This window comes from Dasypus novemcinctus, chromosome 24, assembly GCF_030445035.2.
Source record: "Dasypus novemcinctus isolate mDasNov1 chromosome 24, mDasNov1.1.hap2, whole genome shotgun sequence".
Taxonomy (NCBI): domain Eukaryota; kingdom Metazoa; phylum Chordata; class Mammalia; order Cingulata; family Dasypodidae; genus Dasypus; species Dasypus novemcinctus.
In genome coordinates, this window is record NC_080696.1 from 1,930,192 (window position 1) to 1,951,882 (window position 21,691).

At 44.1% G+C, this 21,691-nt stretch overlaps 1 protein-coding gene across 7 annotated transcripts in view; it reads left to right on the forward strand.

The window, feature by feature from the left end:
- Window positions 1-21,691, forward strand: part of PTPRA (protein tyrosine phosphatase receptor type A) — a 173,525-nt gene that overhangs the window by 139,448 nt on the left and 12,386 nt on the right. For all 7 annotated transcript variants that reach the window (XM_004469139.4, XM_058287445.2, XM_023591910.3 and 4 more), the window contains 9 exons: window positions 4,164-4,254; window positions 5,666-5,742; window positions 9,319-9,355; window positions 16,606-16,703; window positions 17,807-17,926; window positions 18,581-18,747; window positions 19,156-19,291; window positions 19,848-19,997; window positions 21,515-21,608. In XM_004469139.4, the coding sequence (XP_004469196.1) occupies window positions 4,164-4,254; window positions 5,666-5,742; window positions 9,319-9,355; window positions 16,606-16,703; window positions 17,807-17,926; window positions 18,581-18,747; window positions 19,156-19,291; window positions 19,848-19,997; window positions 21,515-21,608 (970 nt within the window). The remainder of the gene's footprint in view (window positions 1-4,163; window positions 4,255-5,665; window positions 5,743-9,318; window positions 9,356-16,605; window positions 16,704-17,806; window positions 17,927-18,580; window positions 18,748-19,155; window positions 19,292-19,847; window positions 19,998-21,514; window positions 21,609-21,691) is intronic.

A 21,691-nucleotide genomic window follows, 5' to 3' on the forward strand; every position in this document is an offset into this window, starting at 1 on the left:
TTCAAGGAAGTTGCAGAATGTACTTCTTGTCTCCTGGAGCCCCCAGACAGGTGCTTCAGCTACTTCAAGAGAACTCTGGGTGTTTGCTAACTGCCCCGTAGCAGGAGCTGACTCTAGGAGCTCCTTTCTGGTTCTACCTACATTACCCTTTTAACCACATTCAAATACATAGTTCAGTGGTGTTAATTACATTTCCAGTGTTGTGCGGCCATCACCACCATCCATTACCAAAACTTCTCCATTGGCAAAGTAGAAACTCTGAAACTGTACATTTAAACTTCAACTCCCTATTCCCTAGGTTGAATATATGTTACTAGAATTAAAAAAAAAGAAATGCAAGAAACTATACAACACAGTGAACCCTTTGTAAAACCATGGATGGTAGTTGAAGGCACATTTTATAAGTGATGTATCAGAGTTATAGGATGGTATATGGGAACCACCCCCCATTCCCCCACCCCCTTTTAGGAAGTAACCAGGAATTGAACCCATGGGAAGCAAGCACTCAACCACTGAGCTACATCCACCCTCCCCTACTTTTTAATGTATGATTTTTCTGTAAATTCACAACTTCTCTTTAAAAAAAAAAAAAAAAACTACATTAATAGATTTAAAGTCTGACAACAGCAAATGTTGATGATGATATATATAGAACAGCTAAAACACTTTTTGTTGCTAATGAGAGTATAAGTGAGTACAACTACTTTGAAAAGCCATTTGGCCTTATCTGGAAAAGTTAAAGACACTCATACCTGAAACTCTTGCACATGTGCACAAGGAAACATGTAAAAATGAGTATTCAAAGCAGGACTGCTAACTGTAAATAACCCCAATATTTATCAGTATTAGATAAATGATTTGCTGTATGGTCTCTAGACTATATGGAGGATTACAGAGTAGAAGGAACAGATTTCAGGTATATGTAAACAATCTGGGTGGATCTCAAGAACAAAATGTTGAGGAAAAAAACAGAAGCAAGCCACCATTTGATTATGATTCCATTTTTATCAAGAAATAGTCTGAACAATAATGTGTTGTTTAAGGATATAAAATATATGGGATACAAATAAAGCAAAGGAATGGTAAATACAAAATTCCAAGTTTTACCTCTGAGAGGGGAGGGAAGAGGATATGATAAGAAGAAGCCCAAAGAGAACTTGTAAGTTAAATTGAGTGATTTTTTAAAATACTTATCTTAATAAAATATGAAAGTTTATATTTTGAAAATTTATTGAAGAAAATTGACATGTCTTTTTAAAAAAATGAATGAGCCCCTCTTGCAGTTAAGGCTTGAGCAAGGAATGAAATGGTCTTTGATGCCACCTAGCGTTTCTGGAGTTTAGCATCTTAGTTCTGGCCCTGTGGCTCGTTCCTAGTCCCAAGGGGCTAGCTTTTCCAGAGCAGAAACCAAGAGGAACAGGGTCCCCTCTGTTTTCATCCCTGCTGGCCTGGGCGCTGGAGTCTGAACCTTTGCAGCTAGCACCATGTTTCCCAGGGCAAGGCTTTCTTTTCTCTGGTTGAGCCCTGGCTCTTGTTTCTTCCTAACTTTCCCTTTAGAAGCCTCCCTTGACCTCTGCCATGACTGAGGGAGCGAAGGATGCTGCTAGGACAATTATTCCCGATCCTTCAGGATTGAGGACTTTGTTCAAGAGTCTTTCTGTCACTACCTCTGCTCTGCAGGAAAAGTAGCACCTTTGGATAAGTCATGAGAGTTTAAAAACTTGTAGCCCATCCTGCCCGTACCACGGAGGGCACTTGCAGAAATCTAGCCTATGTAAAGGAAGAGACAGCAAATTGTAGGTGATTTAGGCAATTCTAGTTTCAATATGGTCTCTTTTCCATGTGCCAAGTATCCAGTTCAGGAAACTTTTTTCTCTCCATGTTTCTTAACAATAGGGTCTGATAAAATTACCTCTCAGTAAAATAATGTGCAGAATCTCCGGGGTTTTAACTCTGAAAGGAAAATCTCTTGAATAGGTGAGATCCAATGGACTGTGACCCTGACTCCTTTTATCATAGGGTGTTTCACGTTGAATTTCTCCTACCATGATCATGTTAGTTCTCAGGAAATATATTTATTCTCTTAAAGCCCTTGCTTCCATTTGGACACAATTGGTTTCCTTTGTGCTGGCATTTATTTCATTAATTCTGTATGTGGGTTTTTTGTCACTATCATTTTTTTCATGTCTCCACCCCATTTTTGCCTCCCTCCAGTCCATTTTCCACATAGCAGCCAGCATGATTCTTTAACATGTAAATTGGATACCGCTTTTAAAACCTTCAGTGGTTTCTCCTGCATTTAACGTAAAATCCAAACTCCCTATTCAAGGACCTCCATGGAAATGTATGTTCTCACCTTGCCAGTCTTGTCTCCCACTTCTTCCTCCATTCTTCCTCCATCTCTCTAACAGCATTCTTTCATCTCATATATCATGGTATATACTTATATATTTTTATGTCTTATTTTTTTAATGTCTTTCTCTCACCCCTAAGTTGTGTTGTCCATGAAAGCAAGAACTATGTATATGTTTGATTCACTTCTGTTTGGTCTGTACCTAGTCTGGTGTCTAAGAAGGACACTATGTAGATAGAGATGTAGATATAGATAGATAAATAAATATATTTCTTGGAAGAATGAATGAAAAAATACATGAACCATAATTTATTTAACTCTTCCCCTACTGCTGGATAGTAAGGTTGTTTTCAGTTTTGAATTATTTTCAATGATGAAGTGAACAATTTGAACGTAGAAATTTTTATTTCCTTAAGATAGATTATCAAAGGACATGAATATTTTTAAGGCTCATAAAATATCTTTCCAAATCATTTATCAGAAAGATTGTCTAGATTGGAATATAAACCTATATCCCTTTTTGCTTCTTAGCTTTGATAGTACAGAACATGTAAGAAGACAACAGTTCAAACAACGAAATTCAACTTTCCATTTCCATAAAAGTTTATTTAATTTCTTTTCTGTGCCAAAAGTGAAATAATCTCATTTACTTCTTATGTGGTAGGTATTATTATCCCAGTTTTACAGATGAGGAAACTTGGGCCTAGGGAGTTTGAGGGAGTTGCTCGAGTTCACACAACCTAGACTCTCTAACCTTGTTTTAGTTTCCTAGGCTGCTCAAGGAAAATACCATAAAATGAGTTGGCTTGAACAATGGGAATTTATTAGCTTACAGTTTGAGGCCAGGAAAAAGCCCAATTCAAAGCATCAAAAAGGCTATGCTTTCTTCCCAAAGACTAGCTGCCAATGATCCTTGACTCCTCTGCCATGTGGCACGTCACATCGCAGCGTCTGCTGGTGTCTCCCTTCCCTTTGGGTTTCTTTGCTTTCAGCTTCTTGCTTCCATGGTGCATGCTCGCTTGCTCTGTGTTCATTCCATTTATAAAGGACTCCAGTAATAGGAGTAAGTCCCATCCTGAATGAATGGGTCACACCTTAGCTGAAGTAGCCTCATCAAAAGATCCAACTTACAATGGGGTTACACCCATAGGAGTGAATTAGATTTAAGAACATATTTTTGGGGGGTACATACAGCTTCAAACCACCACATACTTCAAACCCTTTATACCCATGTACCCCTAGCACTAGCTAATTAACTTTGGCTCCCAAACTGCTGCAGATGCAGGGTCACTGTACCCAAGTCCTCTGCTCCTAACTGCTGGATCCACGTGAATGTCTCCCCACCAGTTCTTGCTTCCTTGCCACATGGTGCTAGAGGCTGGCCTCTCTTGCCCAAGAGAGGGCCTGACTCAGCTGACCTCCAGAGCCCTTCTGTGTGGCTCCCTCAGAGTGCGTCTCCTCTCCCCGTGACGATTAGCACGACCCTGCCCTTCTTACAGGAGTGGTCCATTGTGACCTAGCATTGTAACAGGACCCTACATACAAAGCAGTCTTACAAAGGGCCTCCTAGGCTTCTAGAAACAGCAAGTACATTCTGCCTTCTGGGGATTCTTGGTGTCCTACTCCAAGGAGCTCGTCAGACTGTTTGCAGAGAGGTGCTCTCCCTGTTTTAGGCTGCAAATATTCGCATGGGCCCACGTTCTTCTTCCTAAGACAATGTAGAACTTACCTGGTCAGGATTTGGTACAGCAGTTTGCAAGTTTAATGTTTATCCCTGTTAATAACTCCTCTAATTCCTTTTAACTTCCAGGCTCTCCCTGCTTGTCCTATCCAGGCCACCTGTGAAGCTGCCTCCAAGGAGGAAAACAAGGAAAAAAATCGATACGTAAATATCTTGCCATGTGAGTGTTTTGCAGGGTTTCTTGGATTATATACTGAAACTACGTTTCTTTTTTTTTTTTTTTTTTTTTTTTTCTCACATCTCCAACAGATTTATTTTGTTTGAAAGGAATGGTTTTTGAAAGAGAAAACATGGGGCAGGGAGAGTATGGAATAGAAAATAAATACAAATGTAAGCTGTTTTGCTAATTGTTTTATAACCACAACAAACTAGTACAGAGAATGCCCTGTACAAAACAACACAATAAAGGTTCAGAGATCGAGGAGTTCCCTTAGCAAGGCTGAGGATTTCAGTCTCTGGTATTTGGAGTTTAGGCTGCAGTCCTTGTTTTTGGATGGATCACTGGGTAGGTATCACAGTCCATGCTTTAACCAGATTTGAACAGAAGAATAGCCACTTGGCCCAGGTAGAAGTAGATGAAGTGCTTGCTTTCATGTGTCACATAACTACCGAAGTTCCTCCCCACAATGCAGTGCCAGGTGGGGTTGTACTTCTTGTCAAACTCCTTCTTGATATGCGCCGCAATGTCCTTCTCTATGTTATATTTCTCCAACGCCTGAGTCGCGCACTCCACCGAGTCCTGTTGCATCTCCTCCGACATGTCCGCATTTTTGATCACGGCCTTTCAGTTGCACATGGTTACGGAGGAGTAGAGGTGGCCGGCTGCAACGGTCTCCTGGGGGAGGGGCTAGCGGGGCTTAGGCCTGGCGAGAGCTCTGAAACTACATTTCAAGCCAGATTATCTGAGGGTGGAAAGAATCCTGCCATTAATCCCAGGAGGGTTGGTAGCAAGAGTAGGGTCAGGCCTTTGGGCTGTAAGAGAGTTCAGCCTCCTCTGATGACCCCAGCGGCTCCAGGGTCAGTTGGGGTGGTTGGCAGGGTTTTCTTTTGGCAGGCCTGAAGTTCGCAGGAGGCCAGGGAGAGCAGTTTCACCAGGACTGGACAGGAAGGGGTTTGTTGTGGCTATGGATTTTTTTTAATATTCATTGCAGAGAATTCCCACACAGAGTTCTTGTCATCACCATCTCTCCCTCTCCAGAGTTAGCCACTGCTAGTCAGTTGATCTCTCACCTGTCAGACATTTTTCCATGCCAGTCATCCTCAGAGTGGGATGTGCATAATCCAGAGGGTGTAGGAGGGAAATGTTGGCACTTCTCTTGATATTTGTTTTCTAAATTCATCCTTTAAGTTTTTTTCTGTTATGTTGTTTCGTTTATTTTTGGGGGGAATACATAATGAGTACATGTGCATAATTTATCAATAAAAATACATATATCAGAGGTGCCTGCTCAGATTTTTTATTGTTAGGGCGTGGGACCAAAAAAGAGGTCTCAGCTGGCCTGGTTGGGTTGGGAACGGTGAGAAATGAAATAGGTTTCTATTGAAATATTAACTGTTGCTTTTTCTTATAGATGACCACTCTAGAGTCCACCTGGCACCAGTTGAAGGGGTTCCAGATTCTGATTACATCAATGCTTCCTTCATCAACGTAAGGAACTCAAGCTTTTCTCATTATTCCCTTCAATGATATTGGCTACCATCTAATGGCTCTTTCCCAGCTGTGGGTTAGGAGGGACATTTGTTATTTAAAATTTTCCCTGAGATAACTGATTTTTTAAAAGTAACAAAATGCTTTTTTAAAGATGAAATAGTGTAAAATATATTCTTATGTTTACCCTGTCATTCCTAAAGACTTCTGTTCAGAAGTTGGAATTCAAGTTTTTTATGAATCCTTTCCTGAGTTATTCAAATAACTAAGAACAAAAGCAGGCCTTTCCCTTTGTAGGAAAAATAATGGGGAGGAGGGGAATACCAGGCAGCTGGTGAGTCTGCTGGCTTGTGTCCTATGGCCAGGGCCTGAGGGAAGAGCTGAGGCTGGGGTGGTTTTTAAGGGTGATTTAGAGAATATCTGTAGAGGTGGTGTGAGTGGCTTGAGTGTATTTTACAGTCTGTGGGGAAGGAGCCAATAAAGAAAGAGAGTTTTAAAAGGAAAGAGAGGGAGAGTACACACTTGAGCTAGCTAAAGCAAGCCTGACCACTGAAGCAGGATGTGTGAGGAAAGGGAATGAAACAAAGAAGCCAATGGAGAGATTAGTGGTGAACATAAGAAGGGGAATTTGTTCCTTTGTGATTGATGGTCAAGGAAGGGTATAGAATTAGAAGTGGCTTGTAAGTGTGGGTACAGCAAGCTGAGGCAACGCATCTGTTTTCTCTATGAGATAAAGTCATGGTTATTTGCTGTAAGAAAGAGATTGGGCTGTGATGAGAGTAGTGCAGTGAAAAGGGAACATAAAAGGCATGTCTGGCTGTAGAGGGCCTCGGGAAGATGAGATATCTTCGGTACCCAGGGGCCTTGCTTGTGTTATTTTCTCCAGCTCTACCCTGGGATCAGTGATGTGGCAGAAAACATGTATTCAGACAAAGGATATTAGGGGATATCAGATGATGTTTCATGTAGTCACCCAAGGGCTTCAGGTTCATTCGAGAAAGGAAGTGATGTTAGAAATGAACCTTTATAGTAGGGGAAGGTGGAATCAGGGAACTGGAAGTCTTGGGAATGTGAAAGAGCAGACTTGGGATAAGAAACAGAGAAAGATGGAAGAATAGGAGGTTGTGGAAAAAAAAAAAAAAGAAAAAGGGCTATCAAAGGGGCTTCAGACATGTGCATCCTTACTGGAAAGAAGTTGTTGAAGTTCCTGTATATATGTTTAACAGTGATGGTCACATGTTGGTAATTGGAAGGAAAGAAGCTCTGATAAGAGAAATGATTGGTATGGGAGATAAGGAAAATGTAGAAAGGCTAATAATCATCTAGGATTCCAGGGACATACAAAGGATCATGATAAAAAAGTTGGGAGGAACAGGCTGACCTTTAATATTAAGCAGAAGAGTACAGCAGTATCAGTTAGGGTGTGTCCAGCTGCAAGTAAGAAAATGCTCGACTAAATTGGTCTAGGCAGAAACATGTAATATGTGATAAGATATGAATGCAGATATAGGCCAGTTCTAGGGTTGACTGATTCCACGACCCGGTGATAGCAGAAAGAACCCAGATACTTCCACCATGGTTCTGAGGGCAGAGCAGAAAGCAGGGGCTGTAGTTAATAACCAGCAGCATCTGCACATACCAGTGTTGACTCCTTTCCCTTTTAAAGATGAAGACAAAAATTAGTTGACTGTTAAGGCTAGCTAGCAGGTAAGATGGGTCTACTCATGGTGATGATGGGCAGGCAGGAGGAACAGACTCCTGCCGTGGCAGTCCTGAGTTGCAGCTCATAATAGGGCATCCCACCATGTCCCATGACTGTTGAAGAGGGTTAACAGGTGGAACGAGAGTTTAGATAGAGTTCAGTGGAGGGTGAAGGTAGAAAAACAGAAAAAAGCCTGCAGTTGACCATGAGTACGAGGCAGGGATTTAAGAGTTAGGTTTACGGAACTCAGCATTTTTTGAGCACCTGCCATTTGCTAAGCATTTGCTAAGTATAGGGTCAAAGGTTACAGAGATAAGACATAGTCCCTAATCCTTTCCTGCCACGTGCTGTGTTGTAAAGGAAGTATTGCCAGGGTTTGTGGGGCTCAGAGAAAAAATATTCAGCCTAGCTTGGTCTTCCAGGAGAGCTCAGCATTGAAGAGGAGTTACAGTTACTCAGGAGAAGAAAGAGAGCAGAAACTTGAAAGCAAGAAGAGAAGCATGAGCAAAGTCACAGAGACTGGAAAGGGTCCAGATGGGGAGTCAAGGCAGCAAGGCCCAGGGCACTGGTAGGGGCTTGCTCTTAGAAGGCACTCAGGGTCAAGCACGTCCACTTTTAAACAGCAAGGGGTTTATTAAAAGATATTGGGGGGGAAGCAGTCGGGTGCCTGCCTACCACATGGGAGGTCCCAGGTTCAGTTCCCAGTGCCTCCTAAAAAGAAGATGAGCATACAATGAGAAGACAGCAAGCACAAACAATGAAGTGGGAAGAAATAAATAAAATAAATCTTTAAAAAATGTATATTGGGGAGCAGATGTAGCTCAAGTGGTTGAGCACCTGTTCCCATGTATGAGGTCCTGGGTTCGATCCCTGGTACCTTCTGAAAAAAAAAAGATAATGTGGTAATGTGTATCTATAGGAACTATGTGCACTTTCTTTGCAGTTTTTCTGTCAACCTAATACAGTTCTAAAAAAATTAAGTTTACTAAAGGAAAACAAAATAAAAGATAAGTGCACTTATCAGATGCTGCTCAGCCAGGGCCAGAGCAGCCACGGGCATGCCCAGCTACCCCATGTGACTGTCATAGTGAAACCTCTGCGCAGGAACTCCTGGGAAATCAGACACTTCTGCCGTCATGCTTGCCCAAATACCAACCAGCTCTTCAAGCGTAGTCTCCATCTCACATTGCTCACTTCTTCCTCAAGTCTTGTGTGGGAACATCTGCTAGAAAGAAGGTCATAGGCAGAACTGTACTGCAAGGAAGTCTAGGGAATTTAGCTTTTAGCTTCCCAGTCTCTGTAGTAAGGAAGTCAGTTTTCTGGAGTCTGCTTATTTCATGTGTGGCATCTGCAGGCTCCTTTGCTTCTTGTCTCTCCCTGCCTAGGAAGGAGAACCCTTTCATCAAACACTGGGAGCATACCCGCAGGCTATTCCAGAAAGTTAGCGTGCCTGGGTAAAGCGTCATCAAGAGAATGACTTTTTCCTTCCTTGTGTAGGCTCAGCTTCGTCCTGGACCCAGCACATATGCTTCTGCCTTAGACGGTTCTTATCCGTTAACATTAAAACCTACGTTGTCAGCTGCTAACAAACTATCAGAAACATGGTCTGGCCTAAGAGTTGAGATTTGAATATTAAACCAGTATTCATGAAATATTCACTTTGAGAAGTCCACTTAGGCCATTTGAGTTTTATAGTCTTTGGTTTCTGCCATCCAGAGCTAATCTCTTGGAAATTTGTAGAATGGAAACCCTTGTCAATTGCCTAGGCATTTTCATCATTTTCATAAGGGGGGCTTTGATAATTGGTTAGGTGTCAGACTCCAGAATTTCATCCCTGTCTATTTTTGTTGTCACCTTCTCTTTCTTCCCCACAGGGCTACCAAGAAAAAAACAAATTCATTGCTGCACAAGGTAAAGTAATAAAAGCGCTTTACTCCTGGGCTCAACCATGGGCCCATAATGGGATTGGATTTTTCTTCCACATGCTAATAAATAGATTGATTAGAATGCTTTTCTATGCTTTTCTGTAATTATTACTGTCTGAAAGAAATGTAATCTGCCTTCCAGGTGTCTAAGAACCTTCATCTTGATGATTTAGTTTTAGTGTCCAGGGGTCCTTTAAAAGAAAACTTTTTTAATATTTGTATAATAAATACTGGAGAAGGGTCCATATACACAGATAACAAAACACAGTTTAATGAAGCTTTCTGTCCTTCGGGTAGTTGGAATCTTTAGGTTCTAACCAGGCTGCTCAGAGGTAAAATTTGGAGTCAGGCTCTAGAGAGACTTGCCCAGCTCATGGGGTTTCTGGCTCCTTCAGCTCGTGACCTGAGTCCCCCACTGTTGTTGCAGGTAAGTAGTCAAGGGTCTGCAGCGCAGTGGCCCAGTGCCATGGCCCTGTACAGGGTCTGTCTGCATTTCTATAGCCTGCTGTCCTGACAAGTGTCCCCACCCTTGAGATCCTGTCAAAATATCTTGATTGTTGTGGCACTAAAGTTAATCATTTTAACTGCATCTTCAAGGCCATTCTTAAAGTAAAGCTGGCGTTAAAAAAAAAATAAGGTAATTGATGTTATTGTGGTCCACAAAGCCCATCCAATCATTCAACAAATATTTATTGACCACCTATTATGTGTCAGGCACACACCTAGGTGATGGGTAGATGTAGGGGGAAAAATAGGATATGATTCCTGCCATTTTGGAGCCATTTAGTTGTCTACAGCAAGTAAATATAATAACCCAAATATTGGTGAGTAGCTCTGCTGTTCATTATCCTAGCTGCTAATCACATGTGTCTATTTAAAATTAAAATTTTTATTACTGGGAGGGGATGTGGCTCAAGCGATTGGGCACTTACCTCCCACATGGCAGGTCCCAGGTTTGATTCCTGGTACTTCCTAAAGATGATGAGCAGACAGACGAGGGAGCCATCTTGGGGAGGGGTAAATTCTTATTACTTAAAATTAAATAAAAATTTAGGGGAGCAGATGTGGCTCAAGCAGTTGAGCACCTGCTTCCCACAGGGAGGTCCCAGGTTCTGTCCCTGGTGCTTCCTAAAAACTAAAAAACAAACAACAAACAAAGAAATGAAAAAACCAACTCAGGGGAGCCTATGTGACCCAGTGGTTGAGCGCTGGCTTCCCATATACAAGGTCTCCTGCTCCCGGTTTCAATCCTTGGCCCCAGTACCTCAAAACAAACAAACAAATAAATAAATAAAATTTAAAATTAGGTCCTCAGTCACACTAGCCACATTTCACATGTGGTTATAGGCTGCTATATTAGACAGTGTAGATATAACATTTTCATCATAGAAAGTTCAATTTTGGACATATTAGCTATGCTAGAGAATAATAAGGTGGTCGGGGAATACCTCAGGTTGTCCTTGCCCTTGCCCTTGCCCAGTGAGGCTGTAGCTTCCTCTGCAACCAGTGGTCAGGTCAGGTCACCTTCCAAGGCCCTGCTCAGATACCACTTACTCTGTGAAGATTCTGGCACCATCAGCTGTGTACAGTCTCTTACTCCCTTTATTTGCCCTGGGCCTTCTTGACAGAACAATGCTTCTTGAACTGAGGTCTCCTGTTTCTTTCTGATAGGCCTTTTCTCAGACTCCCATCCTCTTGAAGTTCTCCAAAGTACTTCAGACTACTTGAACTCTCCTTCATTATTTCCTTTCTCACTTTTCTAAATATTCCTACTCGGAGATTTATTTTTTCTTCTCTTTTAAATATAATTTCTCCCTACGTTTGTGGGTGGCCATTTCTTGAAACTCCATCTCTGGCTTTCATGGCAACATGTTCTCCCAGTTCTCCTTCTGTCCTTCGTCCATTCTTTTTTTTTTTTTTAATATGTATTTATTTAATTTCCCCTGTTCCCCTCCTTCCTCCCTGTTGTTTTTACTGTCTGTGTTGTCTTCTATTCTCATTTTCTCTCCTCTGAGATTCACCAGGGTTCGATCCTGGGGACCTCTGATGTAGAGAGAGGTTCCCTGTCAATTGCACCACCTCAGTCCCTCGTTTCTGCTGCATTTCACCTTTACTCTCCCCTTCGCTCTCTTTTGGTGTGTCATCATCTTGCTGCCTGACTCACTTGTATGGGCACTAGCTCACTACATGGGTATTCACGCGGGCACTGGCTCACTACGCAGGCACTTGCACTCACCAAACAGACACTTATGCAGTCACGCTTTCTCTTCTTTTTTACCAGGAGGCCCCAGGGATCAAACCTGGGTCCTCCCATATGGTAGGCAGAAGCTCTATCACTTGAGCCACATCCACTTCACCCATTCTTTCCTAGTCTCCTTCCCAATCTTTTTATTTTCTCCGAACAGGAGTAATGCTGAGGATGCCAGGCATTCTGGGTTTGACCTCTTCTTTTTTTTCTCCCCCTCTCTATTCTCTTGGAGAGCTTCCTCTAGACCCACCTCTGTTCAGCTGGCTCCTGCCTCTCTTGAGCTCCTTGAACCACATTTTCAAATGAACTTTGAACCCCTCCATCAGGACACCCCCAGACTCCTTAGATTCAGCAGGTCAGAAATTAAAACACAACTCTTCTTCAATTCCAAAACTGCTTATCCTCCTGTAATATCTGATTGTCACAATGACTGAAATGTTATCCACCTTGTCGATCAATCCAATTGGCAATTAGCCAGCTCTTCTACCTGTCTCTTACTCTACGTATGACTTGTTCTCTTGTTTCTGTCTCTACAATTTATCCTCTCTGCCACACTACCTTACCCCCATCTTTTCTTCCAGGTCTGTTATAGTAGTCCACTGGCTGACACCCTTGCTCCTTATATTTCTACCATCAGAGTGACCTTTTCAATGTAAAACCTTTTGTCAGGGCTCTTTATCTTCCTTTACCTGCCCTCCATCCCTTTAGTTTCTGGTCCCTTACATGTCTTTCCAGCCTGATCTTCTGTTTGCTCAACTATTTAAGGGACTTTTTCAACTTTATTTTCCAATCTTCTGTTGATAGTTTTATTTGATTATTATATTTTTAATATCAAAAGGCATTCTCATTTTTTATTGTTATTTTTCTTATTACATTCATTCTTGTTTCCATGGATTCAATGGCTGAATATATTGTTAATTTTATATATTTATTGAATTTTAAAATTTTCTTCAGCTCCCTGTATTGTCTCTGATTTCCTTTTATATGTTGGCTTTTCTCTCAGTGTTTTTGTTGAAGCCTTTCCTAAAAACTCTAGAAATTCTTGGCCTTCTGTTCTTTTTATTAAAGTGTTAATACTGTACCACTTCACATAAAAATGTAGAACCTGTGCTAAATATAAACGTCACAATACAATGGCACAGTTTTTTGCTTTAAGCCATCATTTGGAGGAAAAAAGTCTTATGTTGATCATTCGTTGCTTTCTGAAGATCTGAGTTTCCATATATTAATTCTCTATATCCTGAAGACCTTCCTTTAGCATTAACTGTATGTAGGTCTGCTGACAATAAATTGTCATTTTCTTTAATTGAAAATGTCTTTATTGAAGAATATTTTCACTGGATATACGATTATGGGGTTATGCTTTTGCTTATTTTCTCTTTTCTTTCATTACTTTAAAGATGTTCCACTGAGAAATCAGCTGTCATTAAATCTTGTTCCTGTCTATGTAGTGTATCAATTTTCAGCAGTTTGACTATGATGTACCTAGACATGGTTTCCTTTGTATCTATCATGCTTGGGATTCACTGAGGTTTTTGAAATCTTAAATATAGTTTATACACCAAATTTGGGGAAAATCTGATCCATTTTTTCTGCTCAGTCTTTTTCTCCTCTCCTGTGATTTCAATTGCATGAATGTTAAACCTTTCAACATAGTCCAGTAGGTCCTTGGAGATCTGTTCATGTTCTATTTTCTCTCTCTCCTTCAGTTTGGATACCTTTTTATTGTATGTCTGCAAGTTCAGTGACTCTTTTGGCATATTCAAATTGCTGTTAAGCCTAACCAATAAATTTTTATTTCAGATATTGCCTTTTTCAGCATAAGAATTTCCATTTTTTTAAATTAGTTTTTGTATCTTGGCTGAAATTTTCTGTCTTTTCATTCATTACAAACACGTTTTCCTTTTCTCTTTGAGCACACCTGCTTAAAAATCCTTTTCTGCTAATTCCAATATTTGAGTTATCTCACTGTTGGCCTCCATTCACTAGAATGCAGGGTATGTTTTCCTGTTTTTTCATATGCTGAGTAATTTTGGATGTATCTTCTATGCTACATATAATATGTTGTAGGAACTCTAGATTCTGTTATGTTTTTCTTAAGAGTACTGATATCTGTATCTTAGCTGATGGTTAACTTAGCTAAACTCAGACTTCAGACTTTCTACCCTGAGGCAAGAGCAGCTGCAATGTGAATTCAGCTCAGTTCCACAGATAGATTATGCAGGAGTCAGATTATATGCAGATTTGGGGACTCCCTCCCTCACACCCACCCACCTGGTGCTCTCCAGGGTTTGCTCCCTCTCCCAGCCGCTGCAGTTCCCCTGAGCTTTGACCGCTGATGCTTCAAGCCCTTATGACTGGGTGTTTATTCCAGCACTTATGGACTGAGACCCACACTCAGGCTAAGTGTCAGCCTCTATCCAGGGTTTGCCTGCTCTGGTGTAATTGTTTTTTTTTTTTTTAATTTTTTGTCCACTTTATAGTTGTTACCTGCAAGAAGTTTGATCCAATAGGAGTTTACTTGGTCACTAACAGAAGTGGAACCTCCCATATTTAAGTATGATAGGCTAAAAGTTTCTTGGACGCACTGGGCAGGGCACGTCCACAGGCACACTTGCCGCTTGATGATCAAGTAGTGTCCTGTCAGTCTCTTTTTGAGATCCCCTCAAAAAGGCCAGCTTCTCCAGAGAAGAATTCTCCAGTTTCCTGTCCATGTAGCATAAGTTGACTACATTCTGAGAGTTCAGGTGCCTGAGATTTTTGTCATTCATTATACAGACATTTCCAGTGTGGGCCTAACTGCACCGTCTCCAGTCAGGTGTGCGTGGTGTCTTCAGCCCTGCAGCCTTTCTGGTTCCATTTTCTCTAGAGAATCAAGCAGCCATCTCCTGTTGGTGCGCACAAGGGAAGCTGGAGGTCTGGCTGCTCCTCGTATGGTCTTTGTGCCGGGCCTCTTGCCTTCAGTCTCTCCTCTGACCATTGAGCCTTTCAAGTTTCTGCAGGTGATCCGTGTGCTTCTTGTTGACAGCTGCTTCTGCAGGCTTTTAGATTTCCGTCCTCTGGTGTCTCATGTCCAAAACTGGGTTATATCTCCTGCCCGCTGATACTTCCTCTTCCATTTCCTTTGTCCTTGTGGGTTTATAGCTTTCGTATGCTTTTATTGCCATTTTATCTGAATTTTAGGAAGGAGTAAAAATAAAAGCATTTTTTCAATCTGTCATAATTAACTGTGGTCTCATTGTTTGTTTATTGACTTTTCTGTTGCGCCCTGAGTCCTTTTTGGGGAGCGAATATGTTTTTTTGTTTGTTTGTTTTAATTATGTTTTATTTTTTATCCTTAGTATCCAGTGCAGTCCTGACCCAGAAAAAATAATAAATGATTGGGTTATTTCAGATGAACAGCCAAATGAATGAACGAAAGACAAACATCACCTTGGGATGCTTAGGTGATATGGGTCATCTCAGTCCACATAGCTAGCCCTGATTTCTCTTCAAGTGTACATAGTGGGCCTCTTAAACTGAAGTGCCACAGCTGACTGGTGCTCTGTTCATTGTTTCTTCAGCCATGTCGTCAGGTTGGAAGTTCTTTTTTCTGCAGTTCTAAATCTGTTTATCCATCCAGTGTATTTTTCATCTCAATGTTTCATCTCTACAAGTTTGATTCAGGGGTGTGTGTGTGTGTGTTCGTCTTCTATGTCTTTCTTTAACATACTCATACTTTCCTTTCCCTTCTTGAACGTATAGAATATATTAACTTTTTAAATGTTCTTATCTACTGTTTTTATGACCTTGGCTAGATTCAGAAGTGTTAACCCTTAATGCTGATTTCCCATGCAGCTTCCTAACTTACAATATCCCTTATTGCTGCACCTCAAACCCACCTGGTTCCACCTCAGGCTTCCGTTCTGACCCACTGCTCCCCTTCCTCTGGTCTCAGGTGAAAGATGCAGCCATCTTGAGCTCTTTTCCACTTCCTCACCTGTGTTAAATGCCAGGAAGCAGTAGTGGCTTCTTCATTCTCACTCCTGCACTCTCGTTCCTACCCTCACAGCTCTCATGTCTTTTGCCTTTCTCCCCCCTCTTCCGCCTCCCACTGCAGCCCATCCTCGCACATTGCTGCTAGATGCGTCTTTTCTATTACTTTTCATTGAAGGGCCAGACCCTTTAAGCCTATATTTTTAAATCTGCCTCCTAGGCTTCCTCATCCTGCCCCTGTGCTCAAAGCCTGCCTGGTTTCAAGGTCAAGTCTACCTGTCTTCTTAAAATCTTCTCTCATCCCCGTTTCCACATCCTTTCAGGCTCAACCAACCAACCAGCCACTTGGCTCACTGAACACAGGAGCAAATGTGGTGTTTTTGTTATGTTTTTTTTGTTTGTTTTTTTAAAGCATATACCAGGGATTGAACCTAGGACCTCATGTGTTGGAGGCAGGTGCTCAACCACAAAGCTACATCCGCTCCTCTGGAAGCAAATGCTTTATACCCATCTTATGGTACAAATCACTTTCTAGTTTCTACAACAGTTCTGACTGTAAGGCGGAGTATTATTTCCTGGTTCATTAGACAAACCAGGATTTGAATTCCAGCCTGAGCAAGTCATTCACACTCTCTGGGGGCAATGACCTCCACCTCAGAACACATGAGAAAAGATGAAATGAGCAGTGGCCTTGGCTCAGTTTGGTTGGGAATGCAGTGTTGAGCGAGAAGTTGTTGTTCCTCTTCCTCAACTGTAATTTCCTTGGCAGACACGACTCATGTTCTGCTTATATTTTGGCAACTCGCCACCCCCAATCCTGGTAAAATGCCTGACACATAAATAGTGGACACAGAGTTAGTAGGTGGATGAGCTGATGATTGCTCTGTAGCCTAGACATGTGGGCACAGGTTTCCAAATTCAGGTGTAGATGTTCCCAATTTCCCAACATCTTTCTTATGCTTGGTATATGTTCTCCTTATGTTATCTGTCATCTTTGCTACTGGCTACTTTAGGACCAAAGGAAGAAACAGTGAATGATTTTTGGAGGATGATCTGGGAACAAAATACAGCCACCATCGTCATGGTGACCAACTTGAAGGAGAGAAAGGAGGTAAGTAGAGAGAGAGGACAGGAGAGCCCTGATGCTGAAGTTCTGTGTGATCCTGAGCTGTCATCTTTGTGACCGAGTCTGTAGACCCAGATGGAGCCCAGACTCCCATGTCTGTCAACTTTCCTGTTCCCTGGGAGCCTGGGAAAAGCCTCAGGAGTAAGCCTACGGTGTACTCCTGTCAAACAACTTGCCCTGGTTCCAAAATATTCTGGACAAAAAACTTGGGCCATTAGCCAAGGAAAAGCCACAGAGAGACTTATCTCTCCTGACTTCCCTAATCCATCCTTCCGCTGGTTTCCTGTCCTACCTCCTGAGGCTTTTGGAATATCCTGGAGGTGGCAGAGGGAGATGTATTAACTAAGGTGCTGTACAAGGGGTACAAGGGAATCTGAAGCCCTGGCCTGATGCTACAGGCAGCCTTCTGACTCGTCCTTTTCCTTCTGTGGCTGCCACATCCATTCCCAGCCTGGTCATCTCCACCCAAGGGACCATGGCCCCAGAGGGGAATCCCAGCTCTTGACCATTCTTCTCAAGTATGACCCGAGGGTGCTGGACATGTTGATGAGCAGCCCCACGATGCCTGGGAAGGTTGGCACTAGGACAGGGCTTAGGTTAGTTTGCTCCATCCAGGCCTCTGGCTCTTGGATGCTGTCCAGGGCCCAGGCAGTGGAGAAGGCCACAGGCCTGTCCTGGCAGGTTTCCAGGCTACCCTGATACCTCCTCCTAGCAGGCTGCTGGTTCCCGGGATCCGGACAGATTTGACCCTAGAGCATGACCTGGGATGTTGTGGAAGTATAGATTTTACAAATAAAATGGCTTCATACTTACCCTGCACTGAGGGGTCACGAATCGGGAAGAGCAAGAAGTCTGCAGGTTGTGGCTGTGTGTCAGCTAAGAGATTGTGCTAAATAGGATAGAAGCTGAGAAACTTGAGAAAAGAGCCATAAAAGTAAAGAAGTCTGCAGTTGCTAAGCTGAGAGGAGAGGACTTTGGGCTTCCTGGAGATTTCAGTCTGTGCTTTTGGGATCCTTTCTTTTCAGGCTTTTTGCATCTGCCAGAGGCGGGAGGTCTGAGGTCAGGCCTGTGTGTCTGTTTCTTTTCAGTGTAAGTGTGCCCAGTACTGGCCAGACCAAGGCTGCTGGACCTACGGGAACATCCGTGTGTCAGTAGAGGACGTGACTGTCCTGGTGGACTACACAGTCCGAAAGTTCTGCATTCAGCAGGTACTGTCTCTGCCCTCCTGTCCTGGTTCTCATTTAGGAGCTGCTGACCATCGGGATAGATGGGTCCCCCTCAGGGCAGTCAGGACCATTGAGTGTGTGGTGCTTGGACTCTGCAACCAGAGCGGGGCTTCTAAGCAGCTTCGTCAGAGCTGGGGATCAGCATTTCACGACTGGGAGGAAGATGGCCTGTTGAGGCGGATTTGACAGTTTCAACATGAACCAAGTGCTTTGGAAAGGGAGCGCCAGGAGGCGGTGCAGTCTGAGTGACTGGCTTACCTCTCCTCCTTTCTTACTCCAAACCCCCAGCAGGCCGTGGCAGGCCTTGCTCCTGGCCCTCCAGAGTGACCGGGAGGCGTGAGCCAAGGCTCCCTCCAGCCGAGTATACTGCCATAGAAAGGGGCTTTTACTTCTATCTTTACTCACACTGGGACCTTGGCCAGGCCATCTGACTTCTCAGCTGGGAAGAATGGTTTCCACCCTTCCGAATCCAGAGGGAGACTGGGAAGAGTCCCGTCTGTGGTTAAAATTTCCTCAGAGCAGGACAGCCATCATCGCTCTCGCCCCCACTGTCACCGGGGCCCTGAGCCCCCTCCCCCATGGTGCTGCTCCCTTCCAGGGCAGCACGACCAACGCACAGGGTCTCTCATGCCACAGGTGGGCGACATGACCAACAGAAAGCCACAGCGCCTCATCACTCAGTTCCACTTTACCAGCTGGCCAGACTTTGGGGTGCCTTTCACCCCGATCGGCATGCTCAAGTTCCTCAAGAAGGTGAAGGCCTGTAACCCTCAGTATGCGGGGGCCATCGTGGTTCACTGCAGGTCAGTGTGGCCCGACCCTTGCCTGCTTACTCGTGCCACATTCTGCCCTTGGCCTGAGCACAGAGCATGTGGCCTGTCGGGTCCCCAGGGAACAGCCAGAGACACTTCTGGAGCTCTGGTGCCGTGAAGTGTGGAAAGTTTGGGAGGCGCTGCTCTGATGCCAAGAGGCTGGGTCATGTGTCAGCCTCGGAATCTTGTAGCTTTCAGACCCTCCCAGGTACCAGGGTCCTCAGTTCTTGATAGCTAGAGATAGGGAGCTTGGGGTGTGGTGGGCTGAGGCTCAGGAGATCCCAGCTCTGTCCCGTTCAGAGTGTAGAAGCCTGAAGAAAGAGCCCCAGCCTGTGCTGCCTCCTCCCGTGTGCCCCCAAGGCCTGTTGGCCTCCCCTAACCTCTGCTCTCTGGCTGCAGTGCGGGTGTGGGGCGCACGGGCACCTTCGTCGTCATTGACGCCATGCTGGACATGATGCACGCAGAGCGGAAAGTGGATGTGTTCGGCTTTGTGAGCCGCATCCGGGCGCAGCGCTGCCAGATGGTGCAGACGGATGTGAGTGAGTGAGGGCAAGTGGGAGGGCGTCCAGGCCCAGAGCCTCTGCCCACCTCGTCGTCCACTCAGCCTCCAGGTCATCAGGGCTTTTCAGAGTGTGATGAAGGGCCTTTCTAAAGAATGGGAAACATGGGAGCATAGAAGAGCTTGGGACTCCATGCCTGGGGGAATCACCAAGACTGGTGTTGTTTACATTAAACTTTAAGGATAAGGCACAGTTCCTGAGGGAAACAGGCATGGCAGTGCTCAGAGTGGCAACACCCCTTGGCCACAGCCGTGAGCAGCACTGCTCCATGGTTAGGGCTCTGGGTCAGAGGGCACTGCACTGGGAGATGAAGGTTGGTGGTAGGCTGTCCAAGCCAGACTAGGACCTTCCCTTCCAAGTTAAGACCCCAGAAAGACTTAAGGCATCTCAGGTCCTGCCTCACTGAATTGAGACAACAAGAGAGAATCATTTTACCCCTGCTGGGGTCAAAGGAGAAGTGGACTGGAGTGAGGTGGAGGGTGAGGAGGGGGTCTGTGTATAGCTGGGAACTTGGCTTCCTCCATGTTCCAGATGCAGTATGTCTTCATATACCAAGCCCTTCTGGAGCACTATCTCTATGGAGATACAGAACTGGAAGTGACCTCGCTAGAAACCCACCTGCAGAAAATTTACAACAAAATCCCAGGAACCAGCAACAACGGGTTAGAAGAGGAATTTAAGGTGAGTTTGAGCTGGACCACCTCCTAAAGTTTGAAAGATCTTTGTGATCTGGGGAATATGGGATGCCTGACTCCTTGTGCATTTACCGACTCGTGAACCTCTTTAGAGACGTGGTGGTTAGGGAGGCAGGTCTCTGGCTCTTTACTTATACCTTAGTCATTCTAACCCTTTTTTGTACATTAGAATTACTTGGGTTGGGTTTAAAAAACAAAAACAAAAGAAGCCACAAATATAGGCAATGGAATCTTTTAAATGCCCCCCCGAGGGGTTATAATTTATTGTGAGAATTAACCTCTGTCACAGAATCTTGTTGAATGTTCACACCTGTGTGTTCACTGTCCTCTGTGCCAGGGATCCAGCAAACTTTCTGTACAGGGCCAGGTAATAAATATTTTAGACTTTGCAGGCCAAACTGTCTCAGTCACAGCTACTCAATGCTGCTGTAGACAATATATAAAAAACAAAGTGTGACTGTGTTCCAGTAAAACTTTACATACAGGCAATAGGCTGGATTTGGCCTGTAGACCATCGATGATGAACCCTGCTCTATACTATTGGAAAATGGCTCTCAGCACCTAAGGATTATGTTATACTCATTGATAAAAAGTGCTCCCAGGGAAGCAGACTTGGCCCAATGGATAGAGCGTCCGCCTACCACATGGGAGGTCCACGGTTCAAACCCCAGGCCTCCTTGACCAATGTGGAGCTGGCCCATGCACAGTGCTGATGCACGCAAGGAGTGCCTCGCCACGCAGGGGTGCCCTTGCGTAGGGTAGCCCCATGCGCAAGGAGTGTGCCCCGTAAGGATCTCCCAGGAATGGTGCCGCACACACGGAGAGCTGACACAGCAAGATGACGCAACAAAAAAAGCAGATTTCCGGTGCGGCTGATAAAGATAGAAGCGGCCACAGAACAACACACAGTGAATGGACAGAGAGCAGACAACTGAGGGTGGGGGAGGGGAGAGAAATAAATAAATCTTAAAAAAAAAAAGTGCTCCCAGAAGCAAGAGATTCCAGGTTGAGGTGGGGAGGACCACATTTCTAAGAGCAGTATCTGTGCATCACCTGAGATCCTGTAAAACACAGATTTTCATTCAGCAGGTCTGAGGTGGGGCCTGAGGTTCTGCATTTCTAACAAGTTGCTGCTGATTTATAGGCTCTACTTTGATTGGCAAGCGTAGAGGAGGTCAGGGGGTGTACTTTTGAGTAAGTGTTTTCTTGAGAGTCTAATATGGCCTGGGGTAGAACAGTAGGGAGGAAGGAAGGGCGGGCACACTGCCTCCTCCATTGTGGTATCCTCACCAGAGGATCATGGAGTTCCAGGCCAGGGGACTCCTGGAAGGGTCCAGAGGCACTGAAAAACTCCTGTCGTGAGCTTAAAGACAGGAGAAGCAGGGTTCCAACAGGAACATGTGGAAATGGAGATGAGGGCGTGGGGAGATGCAGGTCCAGTGACTGGCATCCACCTGTCAAGTCACTGGAACCAGTAACATTTCCCTTCCCTTCCTAATTCAGAAGTTGACTTCAATCAAAATTCAGAATGACAAGATGCGGACTGGAAACCTTCCAGCCAACATGAAGAAGAACCGGGTTTTACAGATCATTCCATGTGAGAACCTCCTCCCTACCCCAAAGCCTTAGTGCCCCAGCCACCAGTTCCCTCTACCCCGCCATTTCTCAGGTACTAGTTAA